General features: G+C 43.6%; 1 protein-coding gene across 1 annotated transcript in view; it reads left to right on the forward strand.

Annotated features, from left to right (window-relative positions):
• Window positions 1-13,677, forward strand: part of LOC120991495 (protein FAM240B-like) — a 97,946-nt gene extending 84,269 nt beyond the window's left edge. The window contains exon 2 of the mRNA XM_040420302.1: window positions 13,531-13,677. Within this exon, the coding sequence (XP_040276236.1) occupies window positions 13,534-13,677 (144 nt within the window). The 5' untranslated portion in view covers window positions 13,531-13,533. The remainder of the gene's footprint in view (window positions 1-13,530) is intronic.
• Window positions 13,678-21,740: the final 8,063 nt, after the last annotated feature.

Raw genomic sequence — 21,740 nt, forward strand, 5'->3', positions numbered from 1 at the left:
GTAACATAGTGGTGAGGTGACAGCAGCATGATGAGACCACAGAGTGGCCCAGTAACATAGTGGTGAGGTGGCAGCAGCATGAAGAGACCACAGAGTGGCCCAGTGACACAGTGGTAAGGAGGCAGCAGCATGAGGACACCACAGAGTGGCCCATTGACATAGAGTTGAGCTGACAGCAGCATAAGGAGACCACAGAGTGGTGAGGTGGCAGCACCATGAGGGGACCACAGAGTGGCCTAGTGACATAGTGGGAAGGTGGGGGGGCAATACCAGTACCAGCTGAAGATGGTGGGTGGATGTAGGAGCACCTGGAAGCAGGTGTGGTATCAGGCGGGTGGCAGCATCAGAAAAGTAGCTGAAGCAGATAGCCAGAAGAAACATGTCTCTTTTGTCAAAGTGTAGGTGTGGCACCATGGATGATCTAGTCTAATGCATCAGGCACTAGTGTTTGAAAATCCTGGCTGATCCACACCTGATTCATCTTCACAAAGGTCAGTTTCTCCACATTTTGTGTGGACAGGCGAGTTCTCCTTGGGGTAACTATGGGCCCCGCCGCACTAAACACCCTCTCTGATGCCACACTGCTGGCCGGGCAGGAAGGCTTGTCCAGGGCAAACTCAGCAAGTTGCGGACAAAAATCGAGTTTGGCTGCCCAGTAGTCCAGCGGATTTCTGATGGAGCTGGTACTGCTCCTGCCCGCTTCAATCCCACCAGCAGCCATGGCAGTGGAACGTGAGTGCAGAGGCCCCCCGGTCAGACCTGCATGAGGATGGGCGATGGCGCACATAGGCAGCGGCCAACTGACTGCATAGGATGTCTCGATAGTAGTTCAGTTTGTCCTCCCTCTCAGAGGGTGTAAAAAAGGCCCCCATTTTGGACCGGTAGTTAGGGTCTAACATGGTGGAGAGGCAGTAGTCATCCTTCTGCCGAATGGTGACAGCTGTCACTACGCAAGCAACTGAGCATGCATCAGGCCATTTGCGCAAGTGACTCTGAGGCATTCCCTGCCTCCATCTCCACTGCATACTGCCACAGTGTTTCTGGGTCACTTGCCTCATCTTCCTCATCGCTCGTGTGTGGGAGGAAAACACTACACTGAGCATAGGAGGGAAAGGGGATACTGGAATAAGGCTTGGAAACTAGGGAAGGAAGATGGACACCTCCTACAGAAAACCCTAACTCCAGTCCTGACAGACTACCAGTATGAACAGGCCCCAAGGGTAGGCAAGTTCATACACCTGTTCCTCCAAAGGGAAGGACGAACAGGAGTCTCCCTCAGGCCTAATGACAAACAACAGGGAAAGGCAACACACACGTATATATAAACAAAATACAAAAGGGAAAGGAATCACTTATCTTCAATGAAGCTTTGGTAGCACCAGGAACTCAGCCGAGAACCAAACACAAGCTAACCACAAGTCCAACAGAAGCTATAAAGAGCATAGCATAGTGGGAGAAACAACAATAACTAGAGAAGGTTAAATGACCACAATAGCCACACCTGGGGAAAGAAGATGTGGCAAGCAGCAGAAACAACACAGACGGCATTTGATCCAAAAGGAAAACATGTCTGATCAAACCACGTGTTGCTAGTCTCACAGATCTCCTGCCACCTGTCGGGGGAACGTCCGTATTTCTCGGTATGTCCGTGACATCCTGCTTCTCCTCTCCTGTCACCTGTGTAGGAAAACCAGCCATTTTTCTACGCATTGCTTGTGCTGGAATGTCCTCCTCCTCCTCTAGTTCAGCCCCCACAGGGCTAACGTGGCCGTGAGATGTAGTCACCATGTCTCCTGTCCCTTTACCAGCCAGATTGAGCAGCATCTGTTCCAGGACATGAATCAGTGGAATTTCGTTGTTCATCCTGTAGTCCTGGCGACTGACAAATAAAGTTACACAGGGGAGTACTCCTGTCCGCTTGGATCATCAGGAAATCGTTGATGGCCTTTCTCTGTTCGTACAGTCAGACCAACATATGGAGGGAGGAATTCCAACGGGTGGAAACGTCGCATATCAGATTATTTTGGGGGATGCCGTTCTGCCGCGGCAGCTCAAGGAGGGCGTGCTTTGCGGTGTACGAGTGGCTGAAGTGCATGCAAAGTTGGCCATTTTTAGGATGTCTTGCAGATGGGTGGAAGACTTCTGGAACTGCTTGACAACCAGATTGAACACGTGTGCCATGTAGGGCGCATGGATCAGCCCTCCTTGACGCAGCGCTGACACAATGTTCTTCCCGTTGTCGGTCACCATGGTTCCGATTTTCAGTTGTCACGGAGAAAGCCAGGATTCAATTTCTTGATGAAGGACACGGAGCAGTTCCTCCCCTGTGTGACTCCATTCGCCCAGGAAAACTAGGTGCAGAACAGCGTGACACCACCGTGCCCTGCACATGTGGTATGCTGGAGGAGCACTGTGAATTGTCCCTGCAGTGGAGGCTGAGGACACAGTGGAGGATGAGGAGGCAAAGGCGGACATTGTCGCAGGACCAGCGGCGTGAGAACGTGAAGACAGAAGCATTTTCACCTGGACAAGTTGCTGGTATGGCTGTGCAGGAACCGCATTTACCCAGTGGGTCATAAAGGACATATATTGTCCTTGACCATAGTTATAGCTCCACACGTCGGCGCTGTCGTGCACTTTGGCAGACACTGACAGGCTCAAGGACTGGCCCACCTTCTGTTCTACATATGTGTGCAGGGCTGGTACTGCCTTTTTTGCAAAGAAATGACAGATTGTGGCTCTCCACCTCCGCTCAGCACAAGCCATCACCTCTCTGAAAGGTGCAGAGTCCACCACTTGGAAAGAGAGGGACTGCAGCACCAGCAACTTGACCAGGAGCACGTTCAGCTTCTGCGCTGTTGGATGAGTGCACGCATACTGTTGTCTCTTGGCAATCGCTTTGGTGATCGATTGCTGATGGAATGACTGACGAGGAGTAGGAGGACGAGGAACAGGAGTATCAGGACCAGCAGACAGACAGCTCTCTTCAGCTGAGGTGGTGGAGCCTTGACTGCATGAAATTGGGTGTGTGCCACTGGGTGATGCAGTGGTTGCAGGCTGAACCACCACATTGTAGCCAGACGCAGAGCCATGGTGCCAACATTGGCACCCTGGCCACGCTTGACCTTCTGCCCACAAATTCTGCAAATGGCCATGTTCACCTCCTCCGGCGGGCTAACAAAAAATTGCACACCGCCGAGTATGGCATTTTCCCCCCAACACTCTGCGCTGACTGCCTGCTACCGCTGCCTCCGTGAACCCCTGCACCGCTAGTTTCTGGGCCAGTAGGCTCCTGCGAAGCGGTTGGTCTACCCCAGGCATGTTTGGCTTCCGACCTCCCACTGCTGCCACCCTGCTGACTGACAGTCCCGCTACCACCCTGCTGGCTCATCCGCTGCCTCCCTCTTCTTCTGATGATGATGATGATGAAGCCCCTTCTTCACCCGGCTCCCAAGTGCGATCGGCTACATCATCATCATCCTCTACTGTCTGCACTGATGTCCCCCTTAACCGTCTCAGGGCCAGGAGCCTGACCGCTCGAAACACCTTCTCCCACGCGACTCTCATCATCACCATTTTTTCCCCACCTACCGGAGGAAGCGGCTGATGTTTTCTCCAGATGGCTGGGCAGTAGCTGCTGACTGTCCTCTAGTAGCTCGTCCTCGCTGAAAAGTGGAGCAGAGCCGACGGCATATAATACTTCTCGTGCTGAGGAATCTGAAATTCACAGAGGAAGGTTCAGAACAGCTGGGGGCACAGGGTCTGCTCTCGGGCCATGCCAACTAAGCGTGGTGTCAGAGGAACCCACTGACTCTTGGTTGGGGGTGTCTGATGTCACTTGCAATGAAGTTGAAGACCGAGTCAACCATTCAAGTACTGTTGGGTTTCTGGTAAAGACATGACCGCTAGATGACACTGAGAGCACAGGCCTCTCGCTGCGACTCTTGCTGCCACTAACCTCCCCTTCTTCTGCTGCCTGCGACAAAAACATTTTGGCCACAGCCCGTTCTCTTTGAAGGGTCTGTCACCTGTCTGTCTGACATACTGTATACTAAAATAATTAAATAAAAATTAAAATACCCCCCAAAAAAGGCTGTAGTACAATGTTATTTCACCGCTGAATGGCAATCAAGACATATTTTTTCTTTTGATTAATGAACTCCCCCCTCCAAAAAAATAAAAATAACAATCGCAATTCACTGCAGAAGGTCAATTAAGATGTATTCTTTTTCCTATAACTACACCCCAAAAATATATATATAACTCACAATTCACCGCAGAGCTAATGGGACGTACGTACATTTCCTTTTAATACACCACGGAAATGGCTGTAGTACAATGTGACTTCATTGCTGAATGGCAATTAAGACATTTTTTTTTTCTAATTAATAAACTCCCCACCCCCCCAAAAAAAAAATAACAATCACAATTCACCGCAGAACATATAATAGGTAGTAGGACATATAATAGGAAGTAGGTTTATTTCCCTTCAATATGCCCCGTAAATGGCTGTAGTACAATGTAACTTCAATTAAGACACTCTTTTTCCTATTTCTACACCCCAAAAAAAGGAATGTAACAATAACAATTGACCTCAGAACGGCTAATGGGACGTACATATATTTCCTTTTAATACACCGCGTAAATGTTACTTCACCGCTGAATGGCAATTAAGGCTACTTTCACACTTGCGTTCGGAGCGGATCCGTCTGGTGTCTGCACAGACGGATCCGCTCCTATAATGCAAACGATGGTATCCATTCAGAACGGATCCGTCTGCATTATATTTCAGAAAAAAATCTAAGTGTAAAAGTTAGTCAGACGGATCCGTCCTGACTTTGCATTGAAAATCAATGGGGGACGGATCCGTTTGAAATTGCACCATATTGTGTCAACTTCAAACGGATCTGTCCCCATTGACTTACATTGTAAGTCTGGACGGATCCGTTTGGCTCCGCACGGCCAGGCGGACACCCGAAAGCTGCAAGCTGCATTCGGGTGTCCGCCTGCTGAGCGGAACGGAGGCGAAACGGAGCCATACTGATGCATTCTGAGCGGATCCACAACCACTCAGAATGCATTGGGGCTCTACAGATCCGTTCGGGGCCGCTTGTGAGAGCCTTCAAACGGAGCTCACAAGTGGAACCCCGAACGCAAGTGTGAAAGTAGCCTAAGACACATATATATATTTTTTCTGATTAATGAACTTCCACCACCAAAAAAAAATAACAATCACAATTCACCACAGGAGGTCAATTAAGACGTATTCTTTTTCCTATTTCTACACCTCAAAAAAAGAAATTAACAATCACAATTCACCGCGGAACAGCTAATTGAATGTACGTATATTTCCTTTTTATACACCACATAAATGGCTGTAGTACAATGTTACTTCACCGCTGAATGGCAATTAAGACATATAATATTTTTCTGATTAATAAACTGCCCCCCCCAAAGAATAATAATCACAATTCACAACAGAACGGCAATTAAGACGTATTCTTTTTCCTATTACTACACCCCCCAAAAAGAAATATAACAATCACAATTCACCACAGAACGGCTAATGGGACGTACGTATATTTCCTTTTAATACACCATGGAAATGGCTGTAATACAAAGTTACTTTAGCGCGGAACGGCACTTATGACATATATCTTTTTCTCCTTTTTTTTCTATTAATACACCCCCCAAAAAAACATAAAACAATGTAAAATCAATGCAGAACGGCTAATGGGAAGTAAGTATCTATCCTATTAATACACCCCGTAAATAGCTATAGTACAATGTAACTTCACTGCTGAACAGCAATTCTGACATATTTTTTCCTTTTTTTTTCCCTATTACTACACCCCCCAAAAAAAGTAAAACAATGTAAACTCAATGCAGAACGGCTAATAGGATGTAGGTATCTTTCCTATTAATACACCCAATAAATGGCTGTATCACGCAGAATTTGCACCCTAATCACAAGCAATTTTTGCTGGAATTAGTGATGTATCATATAGTGCAAACAACCTAAAAGCAGCAGTATAACTGCAATTTGGATCCCCAATTAGTGCAGCAAGGTGTAATAGAATCGCTCTTATTACCAGGCTGTACTCTCCCCTATTGCACCCTGTTCTCCTTTTAGGCCTCTCCTTTTAGGCCTTTTTCCGTTTACGTTCCGTTTTTTTGCGTTCTGTATACAGACCGTATACAGAACCATTAATTTCAATGCCTTCCATTTCCATATTTCCATTTTTCCGTTCCGTTTAAAGATAGAACATGTCCTATTATTGTCCGCATAACAGACAAGGATAGTACTGTTCTATCAGGGGCCAGCTTGAATAATCTTTACCTGAACTTGTAAATCGTTTTTTCAGCACAATGAAGTCTTTCCTAGCACTGTCCCTAGCGCTTGCTGACGTCTCTCCCTGCACTAAGCAGACTGTAAAATGGCAGAATCCAAAATGCCTGAGGCTATTAATAGGGCTGTGACATCACAGGGCTGGCTGCTGATTGGCTGCATGCATGGCATTGTGGGTGATCCCTCATTCCCAGAGTTCTTTGCTCCGTGTCCTAAGACGTGCAGCAAACATTTTAGGAAAAAATGCAATTCGTTACTACGAAGCGTGAGGAGATCGCATTTGGTGTGAATCGAATTTTTTCTGAAATTCGGATCGAATTCCACTTTGTCAACTTCGATTCACTCATCTTTAGTGTTGTACATCTGCACAATGATGACAATTGCAAAAAGCAGAAATTGTGTTTTTGGAGACATAATGGTGGCTTGGCATCTTCCAATGAGGCTATACATGTGTAGTATAGTTCATGGAGGCCAGGCAGGGAGCAGAGATAAGCGATTTAATTATATCTGATTAGAATTCAGCCTGAATTTCTTGTTATTCATTCAAGGTAAATCACAGAGGGAAAGACACAGAGAGCGATATGCAGTCAGTTGTTCTTCCGAAAGCACAGGCGTAGAGGGTGTCTCCAGAGGAAATTGCCCTGGTTAGCTAAGGCTTCTTTCACACTGCCATTAGGTTTGTCGGGCAGAGGAACAGCCTGCCGGATCCATACTAACATTTGCACATGTGCTGCTGGAAGTCCTCTCCGGCCCCATTAACTATAATGGGGATGGGCCTGAGATACGTCCGCAGCACAACAAACATGCTGAGAGGTGGCCGGACAAATACCGCAGTGTGCTCTTTCTCAGTAGGGAGACCACCATCGCCAGGCATCAGATGGGCTTAGTGTTCTTTTATTTTTAAATGGAAAGCTAATTTAAATTAGCATTCCTTCCAAAAAGAAAAGAACACTAAGCCTATATGATGCTTGCAGATGAAAGAAATCTTAATTTGTATATATGTTTTCCAGAAACGCAGAGCAGCATTGGCTAAGGACCTGATATTGATGATCTATTCTGACAATAGGTCATCAGTATCTTTGCACTGCACAATCCCCCCTTTAACTCCTTCAGGATTATTTTTCTCACCCTCTTTAGGCTACTTTCACACTAGCGTTCGGGGCTCCGCTTGTGAGCTCCGTTTGAAGGCTCTCACAAGCGGCCCCGAACGGATCCGTACTGCCCCAATGCATTCTGAGTGGATGCGGATCCGCTCAGAATGCATCAGTTTGGCACCGTTTGTCCTCCGCTCCGCTCAGCAGACGGACACCCGAACGCTGCTTGCAGCGTTTTCGTGTCCGCCTGGCCGTGCGGAGCCAAACGGATCCGTCCAGACTTACAATGCAAGTCAATGGGGACGGATCCGTTTGACATTGACACAATATGGTGCAATTTCAAACGGATCCGTCCCCCATTGACTTTCAATGTAAAGTCAGGATTATACCATCAGATCGGAGTTTTCTCCAATCCGATGGTATATTTTAACTTGAAGCGTCCCCATCACCATGGGAACGCCTCTATGTTAGAATATACCATCGGATTTGAGTTACATCGTGAAACTCAAATCCGACATTATATTCTAACACAGAGGCGTTCCCATGGTGATGGGGACGCTTCAAGTTAGAATATACTGAGAACTGTGCACATGACTGCCCCCTGCTGCCTGGCAGGTGCTGCCAGGCAGCAGGGGGCAGACCCCCCCCCCCCCCTCCTGTATTTAACTTATTGGTGGCCAGTGCGGCCCCCCTCCCTCCCCAGTATTAATTGTAACCAGTGCGGCCCCCCTCCCTCTATATTCATCGGTGGCCAGTGCGGATATTAAATATGAGCAGTGCGGTCTCCCCCTCCCTCCCTCCCCAGTATTAAATATGAGCAGTGCGGTCTCCCCCTCCCTCCCTCCCTCCCCAGTATTAAATATGAGCAGTGCGGTCTCCCCCTCCCTCCCTCCCCAGTATTAAATATGAGCAGTGCGGCCTCCCCCTCCCTCTATTCATTGGTGGCCAGTGCGGATTCAAAGTATTGTGATCAGTGCGGCCTCCCATCTCTCCCCCCCCCCCCCATCATTGGTGGCAGCGGAGAGTACCGATCGGAGTCCCAGTTTAAATCGCTGGGGCTCCGATCGGTTACCATGGCAGCCAAGACGCTATTGCAGTCTTGGCTGCCATGGTTACTTAGCAACAAATAGCAGCATTATACTTACCTGAAGAGCTGCGATCTATGTGACCGGCCGGGAGCTCCTCCTACTGGTAAGTGACAGGTCTATAGGCAATGCGCCGCACAGACCTGTCACTTTACCAGTAGGAGGAGCTCCCGGCCGGTCACATAGATCGCAGCTCTTCAGGTAAGTATAATGATTCTATTTGTTGCTAAGTAACCATGGCAGCCAAGACTGCAATAGCGTCTTGGCTGCCATGGTAACCGCACTGCTCATATTTAATACTGGGGAGGGAGGGAGGGGGAGACCGCACTGCTCATATTTAATACTGGGGAGGGAGGGAGGGGGAGACCGCACTGCTCATATTTAATACTGGGGAGGGAGGGAGGGGGAGACCGCACTGCTCATATTTAATACTGGGGAGGGAGGGAGGGGGAGACCGCACTGCTCATATTTAATACTGGGGAGGGAGGGAGGGGGAGACCGCACTGCTCATATTTAATATCCGCACTGGCCACCGATGAATATAGAGGGAGGGGGGCCGCACTGGTTACAATTAATACTGGGGAGGGAGGGGGGGCCGCACTGGCCACCAATAAGTTAAATACAGGAGGGGGGGGGGGGGTCTGCCCCCTGCTGCCTGGCAGCACCTGCCAGGCAGCAGGGGGCAGTCATGTGCACAGTTCTCAGTATATTCTAACTTGAAGCGTCCCCATCACCATGGGAACGCTTCTGTGTTTAGAATATACTGTCGGATCTGAGTTTTCCGAAGTGAAAAATCAGATCTGAAATAAACTGTTATGCAAACGGATCCGTTCTGAACGGATGCAAGCGTTTGCATTATAGGAGCGGATCCGTCTGATGAAACATCAGACGGACCCGCTCGAACGCTAGTGTGAAAGTAGCCTAACCTGTACTCATTTCAGCCTTGGAGATCCTTACCATAATTTTATTTAGCTCATTTTGGCCTCAGAGTCACCCAAATATTATTGATCTTATTTGCTGCACTTAAAATTTCCACCAACAGGACTTTCAATTAACATCTCTTGAAGAGCCATACTTAAAGGAGTTGTCTACCCTCCTAAAAAATGAGTGAGGGACAGGAAACTGCTTTTGACACCCCTCTATTCCAACACTAAGGCTCTCATTACCACTGGTGGGCCAGAAGTGATAAAGTTGTGACTTCTGCAGCCATTTACTGGCCTCAGTAGTGAGTTTTCCTGAAGCAGCACACGGTAACACCAGGCACAGGATACTTGATGCTGGAATGGAGGGTCTTTCAAAATTTGAGAGATACTTCTTTTTGTTTTAAGCCGTTTGCTTTTTTAAGAGGTTGGATTTAAGCTTTACATTTTTTATGTTCTATGCCTCAGAAGTTGCACCTGCTTTCTTGCGTATTGTCACCATTATTTTCCCTTGTGTCAGTGAAATTTCTGACAGCCGCTGGTAAGCTTAAATACTTTTCCATTGGGAAGGCCATTGTTTCAGAGCACTGCTTTAATGTACTGCCCCCTCATACCCTCTTGCCAATCCAAAAGAGTCACAGTGTGGGCCGGAATTAGTGACTTTTACTCACTTGCCCTCTCAAATATGCACCCCATGTTCAAAGTACTTATAAGCATGTGCTCTTTAGACAAACCGTTTGTGCATAGTGTTGGGCGCAAATATTCAAATAGCGAATATCGGCACTTCGAAAATTCACGAATATTTAGAATATAGTGATATATACTCGTAATTTAGAATATTCTAGATTCTTTTTCATCAGTAACCTCCCTTCCTGCTTGTGGGCCAATGAGAAGGCTGCAATGTCTTTGTCTGAGCTTAGCAACATCCCTAGCAACCAATAGGAACGTTGCCTACCCCTTACTATATAAGAACCAGCAGCCCTTGTATGCAGTATTTTGCCGATCTGAGAGACAGCAGTGTTATTGCTGTGCTCTCTGCTTTCCTGTGTCATTACATTAGATAGTTAGTTAGCTTATATATATAATACAGATAGTTAGTGGGAGATAGTCAGTGTAGGTTAGATAGTGATATAGTGTAGCTGATTGTTCTGCTGTCCATACATACATGCTACATACATAGTGCTGTATGTATGTATATATGTATGTATATATGTATGCTACATACATATATACATAGTGCTGTGATGTCACAAGTTCACGACAATACCTATTGCACCAATCACTAATAAGTAGACAGATCTGTTAAAATGTGAAGTTGCACGTATTGCGCCAAAATATTCGCATCAAATATTGGAACACTCTATCTGAATATAAAGCTATTGTAATATTCTGCCATGCCAACCATTTTCTCCAGTCTCATGAAAATTCTAGCTTGAAAAATGTAGCTATAATGACCCACGCCTGTATTTCGCGCGCATTATGTGAAAATGACATTGCCAATTTTTTGCGATCAAGAAAATAATTTTTAATTCGCAAATTCTCGTATATATGACGAATATTCTACCAAATATTCGCTCACTATTGCGAATTCGAATATTGCCCCTGCCGCTCATCACTATTTGTGCATTATTTTAGGTATCTTTTCACATAGACTACCTGGATATATGTACATGGGGTGAAAAATTAAGTGATAAATTAGCAGCTGAATTTGGATGATCTACATGCAAACTTTGCTGTGGATTTTATCCTTTGCATGACAAAAGGTGAATTTTGTGGTGGGAATTTTAACCACCAACTGAAATGCAGCTTTAAAATCCCCACTACAGATTTTTTCACAGTGTGCATTTTTCTTAAAATCTTATCCACATGGTGAGTAAAACTCTGTGTCCCACGGGATTGTAGCCTAAGTGTTATAGCATTAAAAGTCTTTGTAATATTATAAGGCACATTACATAGCCGAAATTCAGTATGTACAGCAGAGAGGTCATCTGTACATTATGTATCAATCCACAGAAGTGCCAACCTATCAACACTGAATATTATAATTTACAGAGTTATGGCAATACCGTAAAGTACACTGCACAACAACTGCAGTGATATAGAAAAGCATGGCATTTTCTCTACAGTTTTCTTCAATTTTAGCTTAGCAGAGCCCTCTGCTTTACAGTGACAGAGGGTATAATATAAAATTATCTTTAGGGGATAGATTAAGTCTTAATAAATGTCTCTCCTAATGTCTGCATTCTTGGTATGCATGCTCTTATCACCATGCAACATGTTATCTTCTCTGTCAGACAATCCCTTTAAGATAATTGCTACTAAAATAATTTGACTTAAAGGGACTGTTCAAGATTACAAAAAAGGGTTTGCTTTTTTTACAGAAAAAACAATACTCATCCCAACCAGGAGCGTAAATAGAAAATGCTGGGCCACAAAATTTTGAATGGACCCCCTCAAGGTAAACTTCCCTCCAACACCCCCTCCTGTGGCTAGTCAAGAACTCACATGCTCTCCAAACAACCTCCCACTCACTAGTGCTAGACAGGAGGAGGAGTCAAGAGTTTACTTTACACTTTTTACCTTTATGCCTCCTTATTACCCCACACAGTAGTTTTCCCTCCTCGTGCCCTCTTAATTGTAGAATGCTACCTTAGTGCTCCTTTCATGTGCCCCTTCACAGTAGTGATAGCTTCTTAGTTCCCCTACACATTAGTCATGCCCCCTTAGTAAACCCTTACAGTACTGCTGCTCCCTTAGTGCTCATCTACAATAGTGAAGCCCCTGTAGTGTTAATAAAATAAAAAAGTAATTCTCACTTAGCCCCATTCCCCAGATGAACAGAGCACATCATCCTCTGCCCAGTAGCAAGTGTGATGCAGTAATGACATCATGGCTGGTGAGCTGAGCAGGAGAGCACACAGACCAGAGATGTTCCCAGCCTGTGGGCTCTCCTACTCAGCCCAGCAGATTCAATGAGGGCAATGCATCTCTCCTACTGCTGGGGAGAGCACAGACCAAGGAATTAAGCCCAGGATGACACAACAGCCAGACTCCGGACCAAATTTCAGGCCTGAGTCTAGTAGCCGCTGTGTCTGTCCAAGTGAATTGAGCTGGACCACACAAGAAACAAACCATAGACAAGAGGGGGATTTTCTATGGAAAAAGCAGACCCTTTTTTCTAATCCTAATTAACCAGCTGAATAAACTTTCACACATAATAAGTAATGCTCACTTAGCCCCATTCCCCAGATGAACAGAGCACATCATCCTCTCCCCAGTAGAAGGTGTGATGCAGTGATGACATCATGCCTGCTGAGCTAAGCAGGAGAGCACACAGACCGGGGGATGTTCCCAGCCTGTGGGTTCACCTATTTAGCCCAGCAAATTCGATGAGGTCACCCTTTGTTTTCTAATTCTCATTAACCAGGCTTAATTAGGCTTTCTCAATTTCTCGGCCGTATCATTATCATCATTCTTTCAAAATCCTTTATACTATACTATACCTTAATGTATTCTTCTCTCAGGTAACACATTAAGACACTTACTAAGTAATATACATACTTTTAAGACCTTATGCTTTGCAAGCTATATGACTGATGCAGAAAGCCTACTGGAACATTATGATATTGAGAATCATATCACTTTTTTTCACGGACAACACTGACAGCATAAAGAGACAAAATGCAAACAAAAAGGCTGTTCATTTTTTTTTTGTCTATCGTGTCTATACTGAAAGCAAACACATTTATATGCAAAGCAGGAGATTTTCTTAAGAGTGCATAATTCAGAAAGCAGGTGGGGTTTGTAAGAAAACACCTGTGCAAGTAATGATGCAAGGCTTCTCAAACAAACTAAGCTGAAATTGTACAAAGATAATGCCAGTCTTCTTCCTTCTGGTGCATGAGATAAAATAATTCCAGGATGTTAAGAGAAACCAGAAAATAAAACATTTCTCTTTTTTCAGCTTAGTTTATGTAACTTTTCATCCATAGCTGAGGAGCAACTGATTTCAAATATATCACATAAGAAAGATTATCTAATGATAAAGACATTTTCACAATAGTGCACTTATTTCTTCACAGAATATGAACAACCAATATATACGTGTAGAAATTTTTGCTTTGGAAACTTGTGAACTTAAAAATGCTTGGGAAGAGAGGATTCAAAAACAAAATGAAGAACGACAAATTGAAGCAGCTAGACAGCAAAGGAGTGCTCTAAAAAGGTAAGTGTGACTAGTAGGCTAGAACTCCACAATCTCGGTAGCATGTGCTTCTCTGTTTAAATGCATGATGGTTTAACAAGGATTTTGGACCACTTTTGTCACAAATAAAATATTTTTAGTTTTAGGCGTATTTGATGAACCTCGTAAGCTTCAAGTTGCACTTTGTTGTTATCTGATTTCTGTATGGCTTATTTTATTTTTAAGAACTGCTTTCTCTGACATACCTACCTACAAGTTCACAGCTCAGTAGGTGTTCCCTGTGAAGTGTGCTCTCTGTTCCCTCCTTTCTCTCAACGCTCTCACCTGTGACTCTGTGCCTCCTCACAGCTTCCTTCTTACACTGACATAGCTGTGTTCCGTGTGATTTATGTAAGAAATTGTAGCTTAAAAGTCTCAGAATAGATAAGATGTAACATGCTGGGTCTACACATGTCTCTACTGTGCTTAGAAGTAGGCTAGAAAAAGATGAGTAATACTTAGAGATGAGCAAAGTTTAGAAAAATTCGATTTGGCAACTTCGCCAAAGTAAACCAAGAAATTCAATTTGTTATGAATTAATTAGTCACAAATTGCTATAAATCAGATATACCCACGCCACTCTGCCTTAGTGTATGGCCACACGGAGCAGTAAACACTGAATATTAATCAGCTCTTGTATAACCACTTCTCCAACCCCAGTGCACTCCTGCCCTATGGGTGGGAGCCCTTCTTCTGCCATATGCTTTTCCTCCTTTTCCACATCATCTAATATTGATGAGAATATGTCATCAGGAACATTCAGCTCTTCTTTGCATCTTGCTGACTTTTCTAGGACATGGAAACTTTGAAGATGATTTGGGAAAAATAAAGTCAGCAAAAGATGAGGATGGTCATCATTAAGACCTGGCCCCCCTAAGGGGTGCAGACTGGATGGTATTGGTTGGCATGCTGGCACTGGAATAATAAAGGCTTCCTTCTTATTGGTATTGAATTACATATCTTAGATTACCGCTAATGTAGGAATAAGAAAATGTAGGAATAAATAAAGTAAAACTGACACAGAATGTCTCCCTGCACTCTCCTTGCAGTCTCCCCTCACACTCCCTTTCCAATATTCTTCTATGAATCATTTTCAGCAAAACTGTCCCTAGCGCATCTGCGCTTTTCAAGTCTCTCCCTATGTGTGTGGCTATGTGGAAAAGCAGGGGTGGCCTAATATGCAATATTTTACCCTAAAATTGTGCCACATTTCGAAGATGTCGGAATGCAAAGAGATCCACCGGCTGTGCTGAGACAGCCTGATGCGAAACTAGCCTCAGTCAAAGTATAAGTGGTAAAGAGTTAGACAAAAATATCTGTCTAGTCCTGCGTCACATTTATCATCCAGCCGTGGCCACTGTGATAAATCAGATGCAGGTCTATACTGCCCAAGTTCACGCCATCTGTAAAATTAGTAAATCTGCCCTTATGGGTGGTTGGCAAATGCGGTACAGCTGGTAAAAGTTTTTGGTAACCTAATACTATGTAAGCAGACTCCATTATTATATACCTAGCTCTCTTTGCTCAGCAGCAGACACTACTAGTGTAGTGTAAAGTGTTAAATATGTGTGAGAGCACTGGTTGCTTAAAATAAGTATTACAGCCATGGCACTTAGTCTACAGACCCTGCTTAACACATTCTATAAATATCATGATACAAATTGAATATCATCCTGCTAATCCTCATTTTGAAGTGGAATATTATATCCCACGGATCACATTAATGAGACAAAAGACCCGGTGAGATCACTGGATGTTTATTACACCCTTGTGTCATCATCCCAAACATGTAACGCTGAAAGCAGATGATCAAAGGCACTCGGTTACAGTTACTTATGCTGAAGTAAGATCAGTACTTTCCCCAGAGGAAAGAGAAACCTCTCAGGCCATAGCTACTTTTAAATTCTATGTCTATTCAATGCGAGTAGGAAACATTGTTCAGTATAGAGTCAGTGTCAATATTAGCTATAGAGAGGAACTGTTCTGTCAAAATGAATAAGTTGGTGACATCTTTTTACTGTCACGCACCTTCTTACCTCACTCCTCCATTCTGACCTGGAGTCTCTCTGAGTATGTGTGATTTTGAATATATGTTTCCAGTTTTCCGGAGGGCTGCGTGCACATTTTTAACCCTTGTCATTAGAAACATGTTAATAGGTCTGCACATAACCTGCAACATTAACAAGCCAACCTGCATCAACATAATGGGGAAAATTTATCAAAGACCAGCGTTCTACAGCGGTCAATGATATCCTCTGCACTAACAAAGGATGCTCCTAATTTAAGTCTGTGTGCGAGCTCTGAGATGGCATAGATTTCAGTGGTGTTGATCCAAGATCCGATGTCGATTCGTTCAAAGCTTCCGTCTCCAAACAGCATTCAAAAGTATAGGCTCTGGGGAAGGAAATTCATTATTACTGAAGTCTCGCGGGACTTCAGTGAACAACTTCAGGCTTCGATTTTTAAACTTGAAAACCATTTTAAAACTTGGATCTGAAGCCGGCTAGATCCCCTCCTCCTCTCTGTACCTCATGTCTCCTCATGAACTACATTCCTACAGAGATTCAGCTGAAGATCATATTAAACTGTATTCAGGACCATAATCCCTGACAAGCAGAGCGGAGAGGAGGATGAGGCAGCTCTTTACCTCACTGCTGTGAAGTAACTTATCCTCCTCTGTGATTAGGACAGGTTTTGTGCATACTAATAGGACGGTGGCCATTTTTATTTCTCCTAATAATTGCTCCCCAGAGAAAATGAGCCATTATAACTAATGAAAGATATTTGGGAATATATTTATAATAAAGTAATATTTAGGCATTTTCATTTTCTTAATCCCGGAGAACCCCTTTAATAGGTTCACATTTAAAAATAATTCATAATAAAAAGTATTAGGCCATGATTATCAGGTATCTTATAGTATGATTGTATACAAAGCATAAAATTAATATAAGTTGTGCAACACTGTGCAGTGCCAAATGAAAAAATGATGTAAAAAAATGCTAGTGCAATTATTAATACATAAGACTAAACAATGAAAAATATCAAAAATGTTCTTCTACAACAGATAAATATAAGCTATTGTATACAAACTTCAAGTGAAGTGCATATGCTATATTAAATTCAAAGTATACCAGGCTGAGACATATTAAATATTACTGTGGACCCAAGAGACCTCAATGTGTTTCGCTCATGCTTCATCGGGAGATATCCAGACTGTCCAGATCTCTACTCGCCGGCTAATAAAAGCAAATCACGTTAACCTGACAACTTCTATCCTTGGTAAACCCATGCTGGTTATCACTTTTGATATTATTAACAGGCACATACTCCTGTATATAGTACTTTATGAGTACTTCAAACATTTGCCCACAACAGAAGTTAAGCTTACTGTTCTATATTTTCTTGGGGAAGACCTAGAGCCCTTTTTGAATGTGGGCACCACTTTTGCATTGTGCCGTTAACTTGGCACTTTGCCACTTACCAGAGAATCTGTAAAAATTATAAATAAGAGCAATAACTGAGTTATTTAAGAACTCTTGAGTGTAGTTTATCTGGACCTGGAGCCGTGTTCACATTTGCCTTATTTAACTTAGAGTGGACTATATCTATATTTAACCAATTTAACATATTACTGGATGTACAAACAGTCCCAGCACCTTTCTCTGCTAAAAAACCCATTTAGTAGCATTGCCTTTTCATGACCTTTAGTGACCATCTCCCCATTACCATTATTTATGAAACCTGCCTGATCTGACCTTGGTTTTTTAGCATTTATATATTTAAAAATTTTTGGGGATTTGCTTTGCCACCCATTTTGTATTGTTGCATATTTTATCTATTTTTTACAGATTTTATTAAGCGTAAATTTCAAAGGCTACAGCTGAGCCCTCAGATTTGTTTTTTAAATGTCCCTTTTGTAATTTATTGCAGTTTTTTTTTACAGTAGCTGTAAGCCATGTGGTGTTTAATTTTAGCCGTTTATAGGGACAAATTTTGCAGTATAATTACCCAAGGTAGATTTAAAGCTCTCCAATTAATCCTCTGTATTATTATGTGACAATAGCCCCCAGTCTATGCCCTTAAGTACTGCTCTCAACCCAGGGAAATTGGCCTTTTTAAAATCTTATTGCAGCGTAGGAAGGAATTTAAGACTGGCTTGAAAAGCCGGTTTTAGTAAATGACCCCCAATGTATGCATTGAAAAAAAACACAAAAATGGCACTTAAAAAAAAAAAAACACTGAAAAACATGGCAGCACTCTGTCCAGAGTGAAGGAAGGAAGCATAATTGAGAGCTCCTTCTCCAAGGGACCGTATCCTAGTCTCCTGTGAGACCCTTATTTCATGGAAATTGCCAGAATCAAGAACACTGCTTCCAAAAAGCTTCAGTGTGCCTAGAAAGCAGACTGATCAGTTAAATCACAGCTTTACAGACCCTGCTGCAGGTAAGAGACAACAGCTCAGACATCCATCACCTAGACCTTTCTATTCCAGTCAAATATGAAGCCTGTAGCTCTGGGCGGACACCTATATCCACAAGTGCCTGCTAGTGCTATTTGATTGCGATATAACCACCCACCATACCTCCTCATCTGGTGCCAGAAACTGCACTTTGTACTTAATACTGATGGATGTGCCACAAGTTATATTTTGCACTAAGTAAAGAGAGAATTTAATACTTTCACTTCTGGCTTGATTCTTCAAACCACTTTTTCACTGCACCGATCCCCAAGAAACAACAGTCCTAAGGGAGTACACAGTGACAAAACATCTTATCAGGGCCACTATTACACCCATCCTCTGCACTGGCTCCTCATGGTCTCACTGTAGATGGAGCTAGCTGTTCCTGGGATCTCTTAACAACTTTATTCACAGCAATAAAAATTCAAAAACACAATAAAAATTCAGGGGAAGATTTATCTGAGGGGAATTTTTAAAGTCAATGTTACAGGAGTCTGCATTGCCGTTCTTCGCTCCAAATGTTGCAGGATGTTTTATAATTTTGGTGCCTGTTTAAGGCTTCATGCACACGGCCGTTGCTGGCCGTAGACGGTATTTCGGCCCGCAGTGGATCCCCAATATGCGGGCACAGCCTGTGTGCACCCCGCATCATGGATGCAGACCCATTCACTTAAATGGGTCATAAATCCAAAGCTGCGTTGCGGATCAGAGGCACGGAACCCCACGGAAGCACTCCGTAGTTTCTGTCCGTGCCTCCGCACCACAAAAATATAGAACTTGTTCTACTTTTTTTTGTGGTGCGGACGGATCACAGACCCATTCAAGTTGAATGGGTCTGGATCTGTCGCAGCTGCCGCATGGATGTGGCCCGTATATTAGACACCACAAATTGCAGTCCCCAATGCATGGAACGGCTGCACAATGGCCGTGTGCAAGAGGCCTTAGTCTAAAACTTCTGTCTTGAGATATTACTCACCTTTCTACACCACCTCTTTACTGGAGTAAGACTATAGGTAATCAGTATTGTATAGGTGGGGGTTCACACTCCACAACCCCAGATTCAGCTATAAGGAGTGGAAGCATAAGGCTCTGTACACTGCGTAGTTTCTGGCGCTGAAATATTGAACCTCTGCAGTATCCCACCATGTCTACGACACAGTGTACAGAGTTGTCTAATGTATGGTGCCTGGTGCCACAGCAGCCCAAGGCAGCTGATCAGTTGGGATACAGCAAATATGTGGCCACAGAATGAGAGAGGCGCTCATAGGGTAAATAAGTAAAGGTGAAACAGCGTCCTTCAAATTAAGATGAATATGTGATGCTCACCTGTTCAGGGTGCACCGAATTGGGTGCAACCGTAATGAGGGTCCACTGGATGAACTAGGTATCTGGTTGGAGCTGCCGTGTCCAGAAGAACCTAGGGCGAGGGCCAAGTCACCACTTGGTTGAGTACTAGAAATAACGGGCACCGTTATTATTTCTAGATCAGTTGGGATGTCAGGTATCAGACACTTACTGATTTGATGACCTATTCTGGACCAGAGAAAAACTATTTAAATCATCTCGACAGGTTAACCCATGCCAATTTTTCAAAACTGGAGTAAGTGATATAAAACTACAAAATAGTGCAACATTTCTGTGTAAATCAGACCAAAAAGTCACAAAGTCCAATTTCGCAATGATTTAAAGCCATATTTCAGTTTTTATAAAATATAGCCTTCTTCAAATCTTAGAGATCCTATATGGAGTATAGGTCTGTAAAAAAGAATATGTGATGGTAGCATGCTTTAAATGAAATGAGTTCGTTAAGTATATTTTCCAACTGTGCTGTGCAATAATCCTAATTAACTACATGATTAGTCAACACATTTGGGATTAGATAAAAGGTATCGTGTTTCTTTTTAGTCAAATGGAAAACATTTCTGTTAAATATAGATTACCAGTTGTTGCTCAGAAATAATTAATGACAGACATACTAGCTTGTTTGAGGTTTTCTGGGTAGACGTCAGACACATCAGGCCTTATTATTCTGATCAAAATCCTCACTGATATTCAATGTGGTGATGCATTTCTGATAAGAGGTTAAATGAAAAAAAAAAATGAAAGTATTATTAAGTTAAAGAGGTTATACACTTTTTTCTTATTGATCATCTATCCTCTATCCTTTGGATAGGTCATTAACATCTGATCGGTGGAGGTCCGACACTGGGGACCCTCGCCGTTCAGCTGTTTAAAAATGCAGTGGCGCTAGCAGTGCCTGTTACAGAATAATGCTCAATGGCATATCTACCATAGAGGCAGACCATCTGACTGGGGGGGTCTGGCGCTGAACAGCTTCACTTGTTCCTGAAATAGATTCACGGCATTTTCCATGAACTGCCACCAGGGGGAGCTCAGTGAAAAGAGCATATTTACAGCTGACATAGAAATCAATGGTAACTGTATAAACTCCTGTGCACTGAGCTCTCCTAGTGGTGACTGTGGGCAGACAGTTTTATTATACATTGTATGAAGGAAGCATTAGGTTTATCAATGTACAAAGAAGATTGATAAAGTGGGTGAGGCAGAAATCGCAAATGGATGAGGCAAAAAAATTGCTATTCATCAGAAATCTGGAGAGTCAAGCTTTACATTCTGTGTTTCCTGGGGGTGTTTGTCATAAGGCCTATGAGATCTGTTTATGTCTCTGGTAAGAATGCAGGTGGATGGCGAACACAACACTGAGACAAGTGGTGCAAAGACAGTTACATTTCTTTACTGCAGAACAGTATAATACAACAAATAGTGTGACAGGTGCAATCAGCATATTGAATGTCTCAAACGAATTATATAAGTTAACGGTTTATAGAAACTACGGGGGGAATTTATCATAGACCAGCATTTTACACCAGTCTATGATATTCCCTGCACAGCTGAGGATGTACCTAATTTATGATGAGATGCAGGCCTCATCATAAGTTAGGCACATTCTCCAGCAGTTAATCTGAGCTGCCAAAGATTTCTGTCTTCATTCAAGGCAGAAATCTGGCATACATGAAGATAAATGTGGCAGGCCTGGCATGATTTCTGTTGACAAATCACTCCTGGGGACAGTAATAAAGGTCTTGAATTTATTCCATGGTTATGTAATCTGTCTTAGGGTACTTTCACACTTGCGATTTTCTTTTCCGGCATAGAGTTCCGTCACAGGGGCTCTATACCGGAAAAGAACAGATCAGTTTTATCCCTATGCATTCTGAATGGAGAGTAATCCGTTCAGTTTGCATCAGGATGTCTTCAGTTCAGTCGTTTTGACTGATCAGGCAAAAGAGAAAACCGCAGCATGCTACGGTTTTATCTCCGGCGAAAAAAACTGAAGACTTGCCTGAATGCGGGACTCCCTACCTCACTGAAAGTCCCGTTCACACACGGGAAGAACATGCGGCTTTTCCCAGCCTAACAATCCAGCACTTCCAGGCTGTAACAAAGTCCAGTACCTTTTGGGGGATTGTGGCCCAGAAGTCCTCCTGACTCTGGCCTAGCGACTGTCGATTCCAAGACCTCGCGGAGTCCCCCAAAGTTCAGGCTAACACCTAGCCCCGTGGCCC

Source organism: Bufo bufo, chromosome 2 (genome assembly GCF_905171765.1).
Source record: "Bufo bufo chromosome 2, aBufBuf1.1, whole genome shotgun sequence".
NCBI classification, from domain to species: Eukaryota; Metazoa; Chordata; class Amphibia; order Anura; family Bufonidae; genus Bufo; species Bufo bufo.